The sequence below is a fragment of the Leptosomus discolor genome, chromosome 8 (genome assembly GCF_034619465.1).
Source record: "Leptosomus discolor isolate bLepDis1 chromosome 8, bLepDis1.hap2, whole genome shotgun sequence".
NCBI classification, from domain to species: Eukaryota; Metazoa; Chordata; class Aves; order Leptosomiformes; family Leptosomidae; genus Leptosomus; species Leptosomus discolor.
In genome coordinates, this window is record NC_141398.1 from 59094015 (window position 1) to 59112702 (window position 18688).

General features: G+C 64.1%; 1 protein-coding gene across 1 annotated transcript in view; it reads right to left on the minus strand.

The window, feature by feature from the left end:
• Positions 1–18688, minus strand: part of GSE1 (Gse1 coiled-coil protein) — a 113051-nt gene that overhangs the window by 14895 nt on the left and 79468 nt on the right. The window contains 1 exon segment of the mRNA XM_086469037.1: positions 5963–6181. Within this exon segment, the coding sequence (XP_086325163.1) occupies positions 5963–6181 (219 nt within the window).

Genomic DNA, 18688 nt, shown 5'->3' on the forward strand with positions numbered 1-18688 from the left:
GTGCAAGGCAGCTCCTCGCCCTACAAGCCACCTCCCCTGAGTGTGCAAGCTGGCTCCTCGCCCCGCAAGCATTCACTTTGGCTCCTCTGGGTGTGCAAGCCAGCCCCCCGTTGCCCTGCGAGCGTGCAAACCGGCTCCCCTGAGTGTGCAAGGCAGCTCCTCGCCCCGCAAGCCAGCTCCCCTGAGCGTGCAAGCTGGCTCCTCGCCCCACAAGCATGCACTTTGGCTCCTCTCGGTGTGCAAGCCAGCCCCCTGTTGCCCTGCAAGTGTGCAAACCGGCTCTCCTGAGCGTGCAAGCTGGCTCCTCACCCTGCAAGCATGCACTTTTGGCTCCTCTGGGTGTGCAAGCCAGCCCCCCGTTGCCCTGCAAGCGTGCAAACCGGCTCCCCTGAGCGTGCAAGTCAGCTCCTTGCCCTGTGAGCACGCAAGCTACCTCTCCTGAGTGTGCAAGGCAGCTCCTCGCCCTACAAACCAGCTCCCCTGAGCGTGCAAGCTGGCTCCTCGCCCCACAAGCATGCACTTTTGGCTCCTCTGGGTGTGCAAGGCAGCCCCCTGTTGCCCTGCAAGCGTGCAAAACGGCTCCCCTGAGCGTGCAAGTCAGCTCCTCGCCCTGTGAGCACTCAAGCTACCTCCCCTGAGTGTGCAAGGCAGCTCCTCGCCCTACAAACCAGCTCCCCTGAGCGTGCAAGCTGGCTCCTCGCCCCACAAGCATGCACTTTTGGCTCCTCTGGGTGTGCAAGGCAGCCCCCTGTTGCCCTGCAAGCGTGCAAAACGGCTCCCCTGAGCGTGCAAGTCAGCTCCTCGCCCTGTGAGCACTCAAGCTACCTCCCCTGAGTGTGCAAGGCAGCTCCTCACCCTACAAGCCAGCTCCCCTGAGCGTGCAAGCTGGCTCCTCGCCCCACAAGCATGCACTTTGGCTCCTCTCGGTGTGCAAGCCAGCCCCCTGTTGCCCTGCAAGCGTGCAAACCGGCTCCCCTGAGCGTGCAAGGCAGCTCCTTGCCCTGTGAGCACGCAACCCAGCTCTCATGAGTGTGCAAGGCAGCTCCTCGCCCTACAAGCCAGCTCCCCTGAGCGTGCAAGCTGGCTCCTCACCCCGCAAGCATGCACTTTGTCTCCTCTGGGTGTGCAAGCCAGACCCCCGTTGCCCTGCAAGCATGCAAACCGGCTCCCCTGAGTGTGCAAGGCAGCTCCTTGCCCTGCAAGCCACCTCCCCCAAGTGTGCAAGCTGGCTCCTCGCCCCGCAAGCATGCACTTTTGGCTCCTCTGGGTGTGCAAGCCAGCCCCCTGTTGCCCTGCAAGCGTGCAAACCGGCTCCCCTGAGCGTGCAAGTCAGCTCCTCGCCCTGTGAGCACGCAAGCTACCTCCCCTGAGTGTGCAAGGCAGCTCCTCACCCTACAAGCCACCTCCCCTGAGCGTGCAAGCTGGCTCCTCGCCCCACAAGCATGCACTTTGGCTCCTCTGGGTGTGCAAGCCAGCCCCCTGTTGCCCTGCAAGCGTGCAAACCGGCTCCCCTGAGCGTGCAAGCTGGCTCCTCGCCCTGCAAGCACGCAACCCAGCTCTCATGAGTGTGCAAGGCAGCTCCTCGCCCTGCAACCCAGCTCCCCTGAGCGTGCAAGCTGGCTCCTTGCCCCACAAGCATGCACTTTGGCTCCTCTGGGTGTGCAAGCCAGCCCCCTGTTGCCCTGTGAGCATGCAAGCCAGCTACTTTGAGTGTGCAAGGCAGCTCCTCACCCTGCAAGGCACCTCCCCTGAGCGTGCAAGCTGGCTCCTCGCCCCGCAAGCATGCACTTTTGGCTCCTCTGGGTGTGCAAGCCAGCCCCCTGTTGCCCTGCAAGCGTGCAAAACGGCTCCCCTGAGCGTGCAAGTCAGCTCCTCGCCCTGTGAGCAGGCAAGCTACCTCCCCTGAGTGTGCAAGGCAGCTCCTCACCCTGCAAGGCAACTCCCTTGAGCATGCAAGCTGGCTCCTCGCCCCGCAAGCACGCACTTTTGGCTCCTCTGGGTGTGCAAGCCAGCCCCCTGTTGCCCTGCAAGCGTGCAAACCAGCTCTCCTGAGTGTGCAAGGCAGTTCCTCTCCCTGCAAGCCAGCTCCCCTGAGCGTGCAAGTTGGCTCCTCGCCCCACAAGCATGCACTTTGGCTCCTCTGGGTGTGTAAGCCAGTCCCCTGTTGCCCTGCGAGCGTGCAAACCGGCTCTCCTGAGTGTGCAAGGCAGCTCCTCGCCCTACAAGCCACCTCCCCTGAGTGTGCAAGCTGGCTCCTCGCCCCGCAAGCATTCACTTTGGCTCCTCTGGGTGTGCAAGCCAGCCCCCCGTTGCCCTGCGAGCGTGCAAACCGGCTCCCCTGAGTGTGCAAGGCAGCTCCTCGCCCCGCAAGCCAGCTCCCCTGAGCGTGCAAGCTGGCTCCTCGCCCCACAAGCATGCACTTTGGCTCCTCTCGGTGTGCAAGCCAGCCCCCTGTTGCCCTGCAAGTGTGCAAACCGGCTCTCCTGAGCGTGCAAGCTGGCTCCTCACCCTGCAAGCATGCACTTTTGGCTCCTCTGGGTGTGCAAGCCAGCCCCCCGTTGCCCTGCAAGCGTGCAAACCGGCTCCCCTGAGCGTGCAAGTCAGCTCCTTGCCCTGTGAGCACGCAAGCTACCTCTCCTGAGTGTGCAAGGCAGCTCCTCGCCCTACAAACCAGCTCCCCTGAGCGTGCAAGCTGGCTCCTCGCCCCACAAGCATGCACTTTTGGCTCCTCTGGGTGTGCAAGGCAGCCCCCTGTTGCCCTGCAAGCGTGCAAAACGGCTCCCCTGAGCGTGCAAGTCAGCTCCTCGCCCTGTGAGCACTCAAGCTACCTCCCCTGAGTGTGCAAGGCAGCTCCTCACCCTACAAGCCAGCTCCCCTGAGCGTGCAAGCTGGCTCCTCACCCCGCAAGCATGCACTTCGGCTCCTCTGAGTGTGCAAGCCAGCCCCCCGTTGCCCTGCAAGCGTGCAAACCGGCTCCCCTGAGCGTGCAAGGCAGCTCCTTGCCCTGTGAGCACGCAACCCAGCTCTCATGAGTGTGCAAGGCAGCTCCTCGCCCTACAAGCCAGCTCCCCTGAGCGTGCAAGCTGGCTCCTCGCCCCACAAGCACGCACTTTGGCTCCTCTGGGTGTGCAAGCCAGACCCCCGTTGCCCTGCGAGCGTGCAAACCGGCTCCCCTGAGCGTGCAAGTCAGCTCCTCGCCCTGTGAGCACGCAATCCAGCTCTCATGAGTGTGCAAGGCAGCTCCTCGCCCTACAAGCCACCTCCCCTGAGTGTGCAAGCTGGCTCCTCGCCCCGCAAGCATTCACTTTGGCTCCTCTGGGTGTGCAAGCCAGCCCCCCGTTGCCCTGCAAGTGTGCAAACTGGCTCCCCTGAGCGTGCAAGCTGGCTCCTCACCCTGCAAGCATGCACTGTGGCTCCTCCGGGTGTGCAAGCCAGCCCCCCGTTGCCCTGCGAGCGTGCAAACCGGCTCCCCTGAGCGCGCAAGGCAGCTCCTCGCCCCGCAAGCCTGCGAGCCGTCTCCATCCCCCTCCAAAAGCCCCACGCTCACCCCTAGGGTAACACCGGGAGGGAGCCGGGGCCAGCAACGCCGCGGGGAAGCAGGAGCATCCCCAGGACGCTCGGTGGAGCAGAGAGGCCAAGCGGAGCGGCCCGCTGCCGGCTGCCCTGCCTGATTAATTATTCCCGAGTCGCTCCGAATCGCTTTCATTTCAAGAGCGGCAAGACTCGGGGAAAGAGAAAGGCTGCCCGCGACAAAGGAGGCCGCCGATACGGATTTGACACCCACTGAAGTCTATCTTGTCAGCGCAAGGCCAACAACAATTAGCAGCCTAATCCCCTCTGAGCTGGGAAGCCATTACTCACCACGCGATAGCGTTAACAATCAATACCATCACAATGAGCCCGGCAATTAATGAAGCTAAAGTCTTACTTCAGAACCTTAATTCTCGCTGTGTGGCTTTAAACGGGAGGGTTTGTGATCGTTATAATTAACTGGTGGTATTCAGCCAGGAGTTAGTCAATGAAACTAATCTGGATTGGAGATGACAAGAGGCACAGTGTGATGGTGTCACCTTTGTTTTCTGACCTCCCGCTTTCCACTCGGCGATAGCAGATTAGCAGCCCAGGCTGACAGGCAAATGTAATTAACAGCTGAGACCCTGAAGGAGGAGTGAGGCGGGTGGGTGGGGGGGAAAGAAAGGAAGCCAGGGGGAAATAAAACCCACCCTGCAGACAGCCCAGGGTAAGGCAGGAGCTCCCCCAGCCAAGCGTAGCTTTGGCGGCTTCTTGGGGCTTTGGTGGGATGGAGGTGGTCAGGGTGAGCCCCCGCAGCTGGGGATGCTGGGGAAGGGGAGCGGGACACCCCTACAGCTGCCCTGGCTGCGGCACAACGGTCGGTCCATGAAGGTGGTAAAAAAGGCGGAGATTCTGGGTGGACGCGGTCGGCATCACCCCATCGGCCGCATCTACCACGGCGCTGTGGGAAGGTGCAGATTCGGGGGGGCAAAGGAATTAATTTCCCGAGGCTAAAAACCACGGCGTGGAGAGAAACCCCCTTCCCGACGGGCACCCAAACCCACGCCTGTTAAAAACCTCCGGGATGAGCCACTTCAGGCACCCAGAGGGACGAGGACGGGGGGTTTTTCGCAAACAAACTACGCAGGCACTAAGGGGAAATCCAAAGGGAACGTGGCTGCTTCCCTCCAGCGCCACGAAATCCGTGCCAAAACCTGCTGACTTCCCTTCGGACGGGCTGAGCAGCGCGACAGGGGCACGAGCCGTGGGGTGTGGGTTGGGGGGGGAAGAAAAGGCAAAATAATCCCCCCAAACCCAACTGACCGCCCCGAAGGAAGCAGACGGGCTCTGGAGGAAGCCGCCAGGGAGAACCAGGAGCTTCCAGCGAGGCTGAAGAATCACCAAGACTTGGTCCCCTTGGTATCACAGGGGCCTGGTGTCCCCAACGTGCCTCCTCGGGAGCAGGCAGTGCCAGAAGCTTTGGATCACGGCCGTGCTGGGGTGTTTCGTGGCCGGGGGGGTGGGCTGCGAGGAGGGCCTTGCAAATGGCACTTGTAAAGAGGGGCTTCCAAAGAGAGGCGTGCAAAAGGGGGTCTTGTAAAAAGGGCCTTGCAAAAAAGGGTCCCCCAGAAAAGGACCTTGCAAAAAAAAAAAAAAGGGTCTTCCAAAAAGACCCTGCAAAAGACCATTTCGCAAAGGGTCCGGCGTCCTCCCCAGGAACCCACCGGTGGTGTGGTGGGCAACAACCCCACGGGGAGCACCCAACAACGGAAATACCAGGGATACACACTATTTCATGGCAAACCGAGGGTGGCAGCAGCAAAACGCTTCGCAGGCAAGGCTCAACCCCGGCAATCCCTGCAGGACACACTCCCCGCGACAGCGGGGACCTCGGGGTGCTCCGACACCCCCAGCAGCAGCTTGCACCCCCCCCCCCCCCATTGCGAGCTGCACCCCTGCACTCGAGCACGGTGCAACGGAGGATGCAGCAGCCAGGTTGACGAGGGACGGGGACGTCCCAGGGGTGCCCAAATTTGCTGCTTAGCTGGGCCATTTGCCTGGGGAAGGAACAGATTTGATGAGCCTCCGGAAAAAAAAAAAAACAACAGCATTTTGGCGAAGCGTGGTGGGAGGGAGCGGGGCTGGGGGGGTGGGGGGGTGTGCAGGGAGGGACAGGTGTCCCCCCCCCGCCACGTCGTGCTCTCCCAGGGTATGGCAAGTGATACAGCATTTGGATTACTCCGGCTGAATTGAATTTCTAAACTGCCCCCTCGAGACACGACGCCGGGGAAAGGCATTAGCTCGGGAAATGGCGAGAGAAAACACCATCCGCCGGCTCCCGGGTGGCGGCGGCGGGGAAAGGCACTTATGCTCAGCATCCCCCCGCCCTCCCCCCGCCCGTGCTCCCCGCTCCCCGGTCCCCATTCCCGTCTCCACCACGGTCCCCTACCTCTGGGCTCCTCGGCTTGCTTGGCGAGCTTGCGGAGAGCGGCGGCGAAACTGGAGGAAGGTGCTGCCTGGACGGACAAAGTGCTGGTGGCTGCCGGGCTGCCATTGGGGACGATGGAGCCGTTGAGGGGCGAGGGGGTGAGGGGGCTGACGGTGGCGGTGGTGCGGGTGGCGGTGGAGAGCATTCCTAGGGACGGCGACTTCGGCTCATGGCTCATGCCTGCGAACAAGAGCAGCCCACGTTAGCCGGGGACACGGGGATGGGTGTTAAGGAGAGGGGGATGCCCCAATCCCACCCGCCGGGGGCAGGAACAACCAGCAGGACGTGTAAAACCATCCCCCTGGTTCACCCCTACCCCACCCCAAAATGGACCTCGAGTTCATCATGCAATGGGGGGGAGGGGAAGGGAGCAGGAGGGGTTGAGCCCTGCACAACTACAGGGCTGCTCGCCCACGGCAAGCAAGGTGACGCAGGGGCCAGCGGGTGCCCCCGGTGTCCCACGGCCCCACCAACCCTGCAGGGTGGGCTGCTCCCAGATCACGGCACGGGGGGGCTGCTAAGCAGAGCCCCGTGGGATGGGAGAGGGTGTTTTGGGGGGGATATATGGGGACTTCAGCGTCCCGATGGAGGTGACGGGGAGGGGCCCAGCCCCCTGACTCCTGTGGTGCTGCCAAAACCCGAAGCACCACTGCTGCACCCTTAATGGCCTCCGTGGCACCCCCAAATCCCCACCGTCACATCTCCAACTCCTCACCACTGCACCCCCAAATCCCCACCACCGCACCCTCGAATCACCAACACTGCACCCCCCCATCACTACACCCCCCAAATCCCCACCACTGCTCCCCTTCAGTCCCCACTGTGCCACCTCCAAATCGCCACCACTGCGCCCTCAAACCCTCCGTATCACACCCCCACGTCCCCTATAGCGCACCCCCAGGGCCCCCCCTCACTTCATACCCAAGTCCCCACCGTCGCACCTTCGAGTCCTCACCATGGCAGCCCCACTGCACCCCCAAAGCCCCACCATTGCGCCCCCAAAGCCCCACCATCCCCCCTTCAAATCCTCACCGTGGCACCCTCAAGTCCCCAAAAGCACAGAGGTGCTATAGAGCACGGTGACCCCCGAAGGGTGGGGGTTCGGGTGCTGCTGAGCAGGAGGGTGCAGCCCACCCTGTGTGTGTGTGTGTGTGTCCCCCACCCGCCCCGAGCTGTCACAGCCGAGGGCTCTCCACCTCCCAAAACAGCAACTGCTGATGTCAGGGCCCTTAAAATAACCTTCCAAACGAGCAGCTTCATTAACACCAGCCTAAAATTAGCCTTGCTCCCCAGCGGGCAGGCAGGTGGGGGGGGGGTGAGAGGAGCATCCCCCCCCCCCCCCTCCAGCTCCCAGCGGGGCTGGAGGCAGCTCAAGGCACCGGTGACACCCCAGAGCATCCCGGCGGCTGGGCAGAGCGGTGGGTGCCATGGGAGAAGGGGCAAAGAAGAGGGAGGGAGAGGAGGGGAGGGGAGGGGGCTGCGAGTGCCACTCAGCGTTGATTAATCTTTGGCCCCCCCCGGGCCCCAGGAGAGGCGGCCGGCGTGGCGGCGAGCGCTCCCCTCTGCCCTCATTATACAAGCATTTATTAACTCCGGGGCTCTCAGCCATTGACTGCCGCCTTGTCGACACGCTCGGCTCATGTAAATTCATTACCAGAACAGCTGGGAAGCCAACTCCACACACCAAGCCTGGCCCGGGTACCCCCGGGGGCTTTGCACCAGCCCACGGACACCCTCACACTCCCCCCCGCCCCCCCAGGATGAGTGCCTGGGGGACACCCCCCCCCCCGTGCCGGCTGAGAGCGGGGCATCAGGCTCGGCTTGCGGCACCGTGCACCCCATGCACCGTCCCGGGGGGGGGGGGTTGTGGCAACCTGGGCGCAAGCTGGCGTCGCCTGGGCGCAGCGTCGTGGCCCCCCACCCCCAGGGACTGCCCTACATCCCCCTGGCACTGCCCTGCATCCCCCCCCAGCACAACCCTGCATCCCCCAGGAATGCCTGGCATCCCCTTGGCACAGCCCTGCACCTCCCAGTGCCTCCCAGCGACTGCCCTGCATCCCCCTGGCATAGCCCCACATCTCCCTGGCACAACCCTGCATCCCCCAGGCACTGCCTGGCACCCCCTTGGCACAGCCCTGCACCTCCCAGTGCCTCCCAGTGACTGCCCTGCATCCCCCCCGGCACTGCCCCACATCCCCACACACAACCCTGCATCCCCCAGGAATGCCTGGCATCCCCTTGGCACAGCCCTGCACCTCCCAGTGCCTCCCAGCGACTGCCCTGCATCCCCCTGGCATAGCCCCACATCTCCCTGGCACAACCCTGCATCCCCCAGGCACTGCCTAGCATCCCCTTGGCACAGCCCTGCACCTCCCAGTGCCTCCCAGTGACTGCCCTGCATCCCCCCCGGCACTGCCCCACATCCCCACACACAACCCTGCATCCCCCAGGCACTGCCTGGCATCCCCTTGGCACAGCCCTGCACCTCCCAGTGCCTCCCAGCGACTGTCCTACATCCCCCTGGCACTGCCCTGCATCCCCCCCCAGCACAACCCTGCATCCCCCAGGAATGCCTAGCATCCCCTTGGCACAGCCCTGCACCTCCCAGTGCCTCCCAGTGACTGCCCTGCATCCCCCAGCACTGCCCTGCATCCCCCCCGGCACTGCCCCACATCCCCACACACAACCCTGCATCCCCCAGGCACTGCCTGGCATCCCCTTGGCACAGCCCTGCACCTCCCAGTGCCTCCCAGTGACTGCCCTGCATCACCCCCAGCACTGCCCTGCATCCCCCTGGCACTGCCCCGCATCCCCCTGGCACTGCCCCACATCTCCCCGGCACAACCCTGCATCCCCCCAGCACGACCCGGCATCCCCCAGGCGCTGCCTGGCATCCCCTTGGCACCGCCCTGCACCTCCCAGTGCCTCCCAGCTTCTCTCCCAGCCATCAACCCCAGTATAACCCCCACCCCCCCCCCCCAGCCCCCAGCCCCAAATCCAAGCCTGGAAACGCTTTGCTACCCAGTCGGCGGGGATTAGCACACTCACGCACGCTCGCCGGGGCACGGGGGGGTTGGCGGCAGAGCATCACCCGTGTGATGCTCAGCTGATCTCCGTGACCCCAAACGCCTCCCAACAAACTCATGATCCCACCAGGATTTGCCGGGCGAGCGCAGGGCAGCTTCGAGCACACGGGAAGCACACGGGGAAGCCAGCGTTCCCCCCCGCCCCCCCGCCAGGGCTGGCTCGCTAACACGAGCTGTGCCGCTGCCCCAGCCGGGCTTCCAAACCAGTTTTGCCGCTCCTGGCCCGGTGATAAAATCGGCGCCTCCGCCCCAACTGGGGCCCGAGCAGCGCCGCTCACCTGCCTTGCCCTGACGGAGCTGGCGTCCGTCTGTCCGGGCGTCCCTGGGCTGCTCCGTGGGAGAACTGCCACCTGGGGAAACTGAGGCACGCTGCGGCGGAGAGCATCCGCATGGCGATGGGGGAACGCGTTGCGTCCCGTGTGTCCCCCCCACCCCGTCCCTCCAGCATCCGTCACCGGTGCAGCGCGGGTCCCACTCACCTCTGCGGATGACGGTGTCCCCGCGGTGGCTGGGGACACCACGCCGCCCCACGACGAGCTGGGGCCTCCCCGCCCCCCCCAGCTCTCGCCCTCCTCCTGCCCCTTCCCGGCTGCTTTTCCCAGCGGGCAGATCCGTGCGGAAAAACAGGTCAAGTTCGGAGCCTGGCAGCACCCCGGGGTCATTGCCTCACCGGGGTGGGGGGAGCCGAACCCCCCCAAAACGGGGCAGGCTGCCCCTCCTCTGCCCCCCCACCCCTAAGGGGGTGCATGGAGAGGGGCTGCCAACCCTCCCCCCCCCCCCATGTATCTGCCCTCGGGCACTGAGGCCACGGGGGAGGTTGGGGACCAGGCGATGGGCCACCCTGTCCCCATCCCTCCCACGGCATGTGGCCGGGCACAGGGAGTGCCTGGCATTCCCGGCGCCTGCCAAGTCCCTGCCCGGTGGGAGGAGGAGCAGAAGAGGACACCAGGGTCATCACCATGTCCCCCCTCCCCCTTCCCTGTGCCACCCCACATCCTGGTACCCCTTCCCTGGGCCGCACGTGGCATCAGCCACGGGGGTGGCATCAGCCACGGCGGTGGCATCAGCCATGGGGTTGGCATCGCCGATGGGGCAGGACCCCAAGCTCCCAGCTCCTGACTGGGAGGCAGGAGGTGGGGGGGGGTTTGGTGTGTCCGTGCTCGCCCCTAGCCCCCTGCATCCCCGGCGCAGGGCTGGGAGCTGGGAGCGTGCCATCATCTCTCCATCTGCTCCTGATGACGCTGGCGGGTTTTTTGGCAGCGGGAGCCTCCTCCGGCAGCGAGAGCAGAACCAGTCTGGCTGCCTGGTGGGGCTGGAGACAAATAAACACGGCGGCAGCCGCCGCGGGCAGGCAGGAGCGGGTAGCGCTGGGGCAGGAACGGGCTTCCCACCCCCCACCCACCCACCCCCCCAAAAAAACCTCGGGATCCTTCCGGATCCTTCCGGCCCTCCCCTGTCTTTTCTATCCCCGCTGCAGGCAGCTGCCGGGAAATGTGGTGCAGGCAGGTTTAGCACCTTGGTTTCAGCTCAACACACCCCCCCCCGCCCCCCACTCCCTCCCTGCTCCCCACCCAGCACCTTGAAAGGCCCCTAATGAGCATGAAGTGCCCTTCAGAGCAGATTGCCATTGAACTCAACCTGCACCAGCCGCCCGCTTTAAAAGCAGCTATTTTGAGCTCCCGGGCTCCCGAGCGCTGGAACTAATAATTTATTACCAAATACGATCAGGCAGTAGCTCCAGCCCCTGGCAAATGGAGCGGAAAAAAACCCAGCGCGGCGGGAGGCCGAGGGAGCGGGGAAGAGATGAGCATCCTGCATCTTCTACACCCCCCCCGCCCTCCGCCGCCTTGCTCCGGGATGGATCTGCACCCACCTTGGCTCTTCCACGCTCGCTCTTGGATGGGGGTTCCCAAGGGATTTTTTTGGGGGGGGGGATGCAGCACGGCATGAGGTTCCCCCAGCTTTTCGCCCCCTCCCCGTTTCTCTCTCCCAGCGCCTCAGCTGCACGCTCGGAGCAGGAACAGCTGCTTTGCATGGATTTTCAATGCTAATGGCCTCGCATTGTCAAGTGTGTGTGTGTGCGTGTGCGTGTGTGTGTGTGTGTGTGTGTGTGTGTGCGTGTGTGTGCCCCCCCCCCCCCGCCTCCTTGCGCTGCCTGAATGCAGCAGGCAGGGCCCCCGGTGCCTGCCTGTGCGGGCAGGAAGGAGGGCAGGCAGGCAGCCAGGGGCAGCGCGTGCCCATCGCCCCCCCCCCCCCCCCCCCCCCCCCATCGCCACGCACCCCTCAAAAGCCAGGGGGACAGGCAGCGGGGGTCACCACCTCCTCCTCGCGGCCACGGCGCGGATGTTTGCCACCCCTCGTTACAACAGCTCTGCCGTCGCACCTACAGCACGCTCCGTTCGTTCGTTACTTGACCGACCGGAGCAGCCCCCCACCACCACCACCACCCCGAAATGAAGGGGGGGTGGGGGGGGGTGGCCGGCCTTGGTGTCCCCAGGCACGGAGAGACGCCAGGCGCAGGCTCTGCCCATTCCTAAGGTGCGCGGGGCAGAGCGCAGCACCCATCCCGGGAGCATCCTCCACCTTGGTCGGCTCCCCAGCACCCTGGGAGAGGTCCGGATGGGTCCCCTGGGGCAAGGAGCACCTTGCTGGCCAGGGATAGGATTTGGGGGAGCTCGGCACAGCACCGAGCATCCAAGCGCCCGGCACTATTAGCCGGCTGGGTCTCCATCGATCACTCCTCCATGGACCATTGATCTGGCAAACGACAACAAGCAAACTAATAAGAGCTCGTTTGGAGGGCGCAGCGCCGGGGAGGGGCCGGGGCCAGCGCGATGCAGGATTATTTCCCTCCCTTCCTTGCCTTCCCATGCCCAGGGCAACCAGCCCCGGGTACTTTTTAAGTCCACGGGAAATCACGCCAGTGAAAGATTCGCTTCAAAGCAACTTTCTTCCCCATTCCTGCCCCATCCAAGGCTCAGCCTCCGCCTCCCGCGCCGCCTGGGGGCTTCCAAAATACAAGTGCCTGTGGCCCAAGGATGCTGCTGGGCCCCCGAGCCCCTCTCTGCAGCACCCAGGTTGGGAAGGTGGCTCCTCTCGGCTCCCGCTGCCCAGATCTGGGGGGGCCAAGTCCCCCCTCTGCTTTGAGGGAAGTGGGGTACAGCCCCCCCCCCCCCCCCTCCTCTTTGCATGAGCTGCCGCTGGGGACTGAACGGCGACGTGGGGCGCACGGGTGGGTGCCAGGCATCACCACCAGCACCAGGTGCTGCGTGGAGCTGCCGGGCATGGCGTGGGAGAGACCTGGGTGTCGCAGGGGGCTGCCGGGCACGGCGTGGGTTGGAGCCGGGCATTTTGCGAGATGGAGCTGCCAGGCATCGCAGGGGGCTGCTGGGCACCACGTGGGAGGGAGCTGGGCACTTCATGGTGCTGCCGGGCACGGCACGGTGCTGCCGGGCTTCGCACTGTGCCACCAGGCGCTGAACAGTGCCACTGGGCATCGCGTGGGACAGGGCTGGGCACGGCACGGCGCTGCCAGGTATTGCACAGTGCCATTGGGCGCTGCATGGTGCTGCCGGGCATTGCATGGTGCCATCAGGCATTGCATGGTGCCGTTGGGCACTGCATGGTGCTGCCGGGCATTGCATGGTGCCGTCAGGCATTGCACGGTGCCGTTGGGCACTGCATGGTGCTGCCAGGCATGGTACGGTGCCACTGGGCATTGCATGGTGCCATCAGGCATTGCACGGTGCTGTTGGGCACTGCATGGTGCTGCCAGGCATGGTACGGTGCCACTGGGCATTGCATGGTGCCATCAGGCATTGCACGGTGCCGTTGGGCACTGCATGGTGCTGCCGGGCACGGCACGGTGCCGCTGGGCATTCCACGGTGCCATCAGGCACTGCACGGTGCCGTCAGGCATTGCACGGCGCCGCCAAGTATTGCATGGTGCCATCAGGCACTGCATGGTGCCATCAGGCACTGCATGGTGCCATCGGGCATTCCCCGGTGCCATTGGGCATTCCCCGGTGCCGTCGGGCACCGCACGGTGCCGTCGGGCATTCCCCGGTGCCGCTGGGCACTGCACGGTGCCATCGGGCAACGCGTGGGTCAGAGCCAGGTGCTGCCAAACCTCGCACGGCGCTACCAGGCATCGCACAGGCCGGCAGCGGGCAGTGCCCGGTGCAGCCCCCCGTCCCCAGGCCGGCAGCCCCGGTGCAGCCCTGCCGCGGGCAGCGCAGGCTTTGCCGGCAGCGGCGCATTGTTCTTGGTGCGAGAAGCCCTTGCCCAGCAGATGGCAGGTATAACAAAGCAGCTTGCTGCGGCCAAGCCAATTATTTATCTAATTATGATTTACCACTTAACCACATGATCTTTCTGCAGAGTTGTGGGCAATTAAAACCGGGGTGATTATGTGGATTATGCAAATCGGCTGGAGCCGAGCGAATAAAATTGGAGATTAAGAGTTTCACGCAGGCTGGATCTTGCATGGGGCAGGTCCTGGCAGGGCAGGGGGGGGAGGCAGGGGCAGGGCAGGGGGCTGCAGGCAGAGCGGGGTGGGGGGGGCGGCCAGGACCCAGCCGAGCCGGGGGCTATGAGGCGAAGTGAGGAGGTGCCAGGGCAAGGCGAGGAGATGCCTCCTGCCCCCCCCTGCTGCCTTTGAGGGGCTACCGTCCCCCTCCAGCAGAGCCAAGGGGCGCTATAGCCGAAAGCTGCCCCCCCTATCACAGCGGTGGGTGCCCACAGGGGAGCCCCCGCCGCTGGCAGAAAGCAGCCCACCGGTGACTCAGCCAGCACCGGGGATTTCCCAGCGCCCGCCCCAGCGGCACCCCGAAAAGGTGGGGGGGGTGGGGGGGTGGGTGCTACACAGCGCAGCCCCCATCCCTCGCCCCATTTCTGAGCAGCTAACGAAGGACTCTGGGGGTGATGGGTATTAATAACGGGTATTAATAACGGGTATTAATAACGCCGCCTGGCAGATTACTCGGCCCGCCCGGCTTGATATGAGATTTATGCGCGGCGCGAGCGCCGGAAATACAGAAGTATTAATGGTAATTCCTCGTGTCCTAGCAAAGGTCACGGGCAATCTCCATCAATCCCACTGCGCCACCGGCAAAGCTGGGGGGCCAGGTGGGATGAGGAGGGCGTGTGTGTGTGAGTGTCCCCCCCCCAGCGCTCCCAGGGTCCGTCCCCCCCCCCCGTGCGCATCGCAGCGCTGCGGTTTACGACGGCGCAGATGGCCCAGCACGGGCCAGAGGGAAGGTTTTACCTTGGGATAAGAAATTAACGCTGGCAAACAGCAAATTTACTGCGTGTATTTTCATTTTCCTAATACCAGCACCATCTGCTAGCAATCGGGTGCCCCACGTCACCAGCTTTTTAGTGACGAGAGGCTCCGGAGGTCTTGGTGAGACCTTGGCAGGCTCCTCACCTTGGGTCGCCTTCCAACGTCCCGTGGGGACAGCCCAGGGTCCCGCCACCACCTTGCCGGGTCTCACCCTTTCCATGAAGCCAAGAAACAGGCACCAGCGAGGAAGATTTGAAGCAGCAGCGATGCCTGCGGGGCCAGAACGTGCTGGGGACAGGCACAACACGCTGCCAGCACCGCTGGGATGGCTCCAGCACGCTCTTCATCAAAAAGGAAGATCAACCAAAACCCAGGCCCAGGGGTTCGGCAGCGAGGGGAGCGGAACCCCCTTCCCACGCCGGGATTTAGGGTGATTAGCAGCCGCGATCTCCCGTGCCGGTGCTGAGAAGGCTGGCCGGTGCCCCAGAGCGCGCAACATCTTCCCTTTTCGCCTACAGTAATCCTCAGCCTTTCGAGCAAATTATTAAAATTCACTTATATTTAATCTGCCTGCTGGAATTAATTGAATTTTTACGCTTGGCAAATGTCAGTGGGTGCACGCTGCCTCCCAACAGGGACCCGGCTGCAGGTGCAGCGGGCACAGCACCGGGCTTTTACCCCTCTCCGGGGGCAAAACCCACCCTGGGGCACGCAACAGGGTGCCCACGGCACCCACAGCCCCCGTCGGCAACAGGTGGGGGGATGCACGGGCGCCAGCACCCTCCTGGCTCTGCGGGGGATGCTCGGTGGCACCGGGCGCGCATCCCCCAAACCTGCACACGTGGGGCGTGCAGGAAGCACTCCCCAAACCCCAAGGGATTCCTGTGGCAGCTCCCAGCAGTGCCTCGATGGCTTTGGATGGGATACAGCGAGCCCCTCGCTTCCCCACCCCACACCCTTGCCGGAGAGCGCCAGCACCCTGTCGGGGTCCTCTGCCGGGCGATGAGAGCCTTCCTCCCCTCCCCACCATCCTCCTCGAAATTTCCCAAAGAGTCTAATTTGCCCACCCGAGGGAAAAGAGCCTCTACTTTGCCGGTAACAAGCCCTCCAGACAAAGACGGGATGAGCCATTCAGCAGTGGGAAGGGGGAAGGGTCTGACTCCATGCCGGAATGGTGCCGGGGGCTTACGGGAAGGGAGAGAGGTTCCCTCCTGCTTCGGGGAGCCGGCACGGGGACACACACGGCATCCCGGCACCATCCTGGGATGACCCAAGCCCGTGCGCCCACGGGATACCGAGCTTCGGGATGGGCGGTGGGATGGGGAGCACCACCCGCCGCTGCGCTGGGGACACTCCCGCTCGGCCAACTGGGACCGATCCCCCAACTCCCACGTGGCCTCGCTCCCCCTCATCCCGTTCCTCCGGGGACGGCCCCGGTCCCTGCTCGGGGGACGCCCTCCCCATCCGTTGGCTTTGCACCGAGATGGAGAAGTTCAGGTTCGACATGAGCCACGGGGGACCCCCAAGCCCCGGCAGGCAACTTCCAAACTTGACTGGCGCTTGCCCCCCTCCACCGCCCACCCGGGATTATCATAAATTAAGACGTAATTACTCCATGGAAATTTACAGCACAAAGCTGCGGCGCTAACAAGTGTGTTTGGCGGCACCGGGAGGGGGGGGTGGGGTGGGGGGGGGAGATACAAAGCGCTATTGTCTGGCGGGCGCCAAAAAGATCTGCTCTGCCCCCAAAACCGTCGCATCCCGGGGACGGCAACGGGGACGGGGATGGACCGAGGCCATCGCGGCCGCCCGAGCGCCGCGGCGAGCCACGTGCGTGCCCCACACGCCGTGGGGACGGAGAGGGCACGGTGCCCAAAAAGGAGGGTCCCAGCTTGCGGGGATGGGTGAGGGTGGGTGAAGGCTCCCCGGCACGATGGGTGCCCTCCTGCCCCGCGCCGAGCGGTGCCGTGGCTCTGCTCCCTGCCGGCGGCTGGTGGCACGGTGCCGCTAACAAAGAAGTCTCCTTTATTCCCTCGAATAACTCCGCACCCCGTCAGCTCCCACCCATGGGTGCTCCAACCCCACGGGTGCTGCATCCAGCAAAACCCCACGTCCGAGGCCCCCTTTCGCCAACTTCAACGTGCGTGGGGTTACAAACAAACCCCCCGGGGACCTGGAGGGGACACACACACCAACACCCCCCCCCCCCCCCCCCAGTGCCAGCATGTGTGTGTGTCGTCGTCCCCCCCTGCACCAGCGCCGCCGGTGCTGCCGCGCTCCCCCAGCTGCCACGCGCATTAAAAAATAATAATCAACGTGGAAAAAAACAACAACACAGCGCGAAAAAATTCAGGCGGCTAAAACAAATCCAGCAATAAAGGAGCCGGGGATCCTCGCAAAGCTGGCTGTGCAATTAAGCAGTTTTCTGCTGTACGCCGATAATCACCTAATTATACTATTAATGACAGTTCAACCTGCTCGGAAATAAAAGGACATTCTTCCATAACAGGATGCCAGCTGTTTGTTACAGATGTCAAACATCTTTAAAGCGTTATTATTAAAAGAAGGGGGGGGGAAGGAGAAAGCTTGGCGATGCAGAAATGCAGTGTGCTTCCCCCCACCCCCCCGCAAAGCCCCTTGCAGGGCGGAGGGGGCGGGTTGGGGTGTCCCCCCCTCCCCTTTTTTGGTTTTTTTTTTGTTTTGTTTTTTTTTTTAATGCCGGTGAAATAACCCGTGGGAGGGTGTTGCGGCGGGGGAGCATCCTTCCCGTCGACATTTGGTGTAATAAATACCCCGCGTCGGCTCATGGCAAGAGGCGGCTGCGTTTAATTAAGCGCGGCGTTTGGGAAATAAAAGTTAAAAATTAATAATAAAATAGGGGGTGGCAGGGGGGGGGGGGGGGGGTATGCACCCCGCTGCCAGGCTCAGGGTAAGGTTGGCCCCGCTGTGTCCCGGCTGCCGGCAGTGCCTCGAGCGCGGGTGCCGCCGGCGGTGCCCGCACACGTGCCGCGGGGCCGTGCCAAGGAGGAGCGTCCCCGGCAGGTGCCACCCGCCGGTGCCAAGGAAAGGGAAAGGGACACACACCGTAAAGAAATGAAGCACCTGCCTCCCCCCCCCCCAAAAAAAAACCCCGGCGTGGGTTTGGAGGTGAGCGATGCCCACAGCACCCCGGGGACCCCCGGGCATCGGGGTCCGGCAGCACTGGGAGGAGGGATGCCGGGGGTGGCGGGGAGGTGGCAGCGGTACCCCGCTTTCATCGCGGGCCAAACTCCCGGTGGGGTAATTACACCTCACCTGCTCTCCTCTGGCAGTACCGCGGCTCCACACCGGCGCAGCCATTGCCGGGGGGGCAGCCGGGGGGCCCACCCGCCGCCGGGCGATGCTGGTGCTGGCGTTACACACCCACCCGCCCAGCCGCCCGGCTTTACACCCTGTCCTATATAGCTACAGGCAAATCTGCCTTTAAAACCATTGGGAACCAGGCTTAGCCCAGGAATAAAGAGATTAGGGGGGGGGAGCAGGACAAAAAGAGGGATAAAAAGGGGGTAACTGGGAATAATTCACCCCCCTCCAAGTCGTGTGGCTGCTGACATCCCGGGTACCAACGGGGCCCTGGCATGAGCAGGATGGCTGCAGGCAAGCACCGTATTTTAGGGGTGCCCCCTCACCCGCTCGGAGCTGGGCGGGAGGGGGGAGGGGGGGCTGCGATCGAGCCCCCCTCCCCAGGGCAGGACCCCCAGCCCTGACCCCTTGGCACACACCAGGCTGGCACCGGCCCCGGCTCGCCAGACAGGACCCAGGCGGGAAAAACCATCTGGGAAGCGTCACCCCGAGCCCAGGGCGATGTCCCCGGGTCCCGTCCCCTCCGCGGCTGGCATGCAGCCCTCGCCCACCGCTCCCCCCCCCCCTTCCCCTGGCTCCCCTCTTCCCTCCCCTCCCCTCCTCAAACCATCACAAGGAAGCTGGAAAGTGGTTGACATGGTTGCCATGGCAACCGAATTTAGGACTGGCGAGGAGAGGAGGAGGAGGAGGAGGACAGTGGGGTGGGCAAGGGAGAAAGCAGGGAGGGCTTCGCAGCACCCCAACACAGCCCAGACCCCCCCCCCCCTCCCCGGCATCACCCACCCCCTCAGCACCCCACAAGCATCCCCCTGGACCACACGCATCCCCCCCCCCCCCGCAGCGAGGATGAGGAAGGACAACCCCCAACCCCACCATCCAGCTAAGGGCCTCCCAAGACATGGGCTCAGCCCCCAGCCCCCCAAAACCGGGTTGGAGGGGCGGGGGATGGGGTGGCCGTCCCCACCCGGCGCTGCC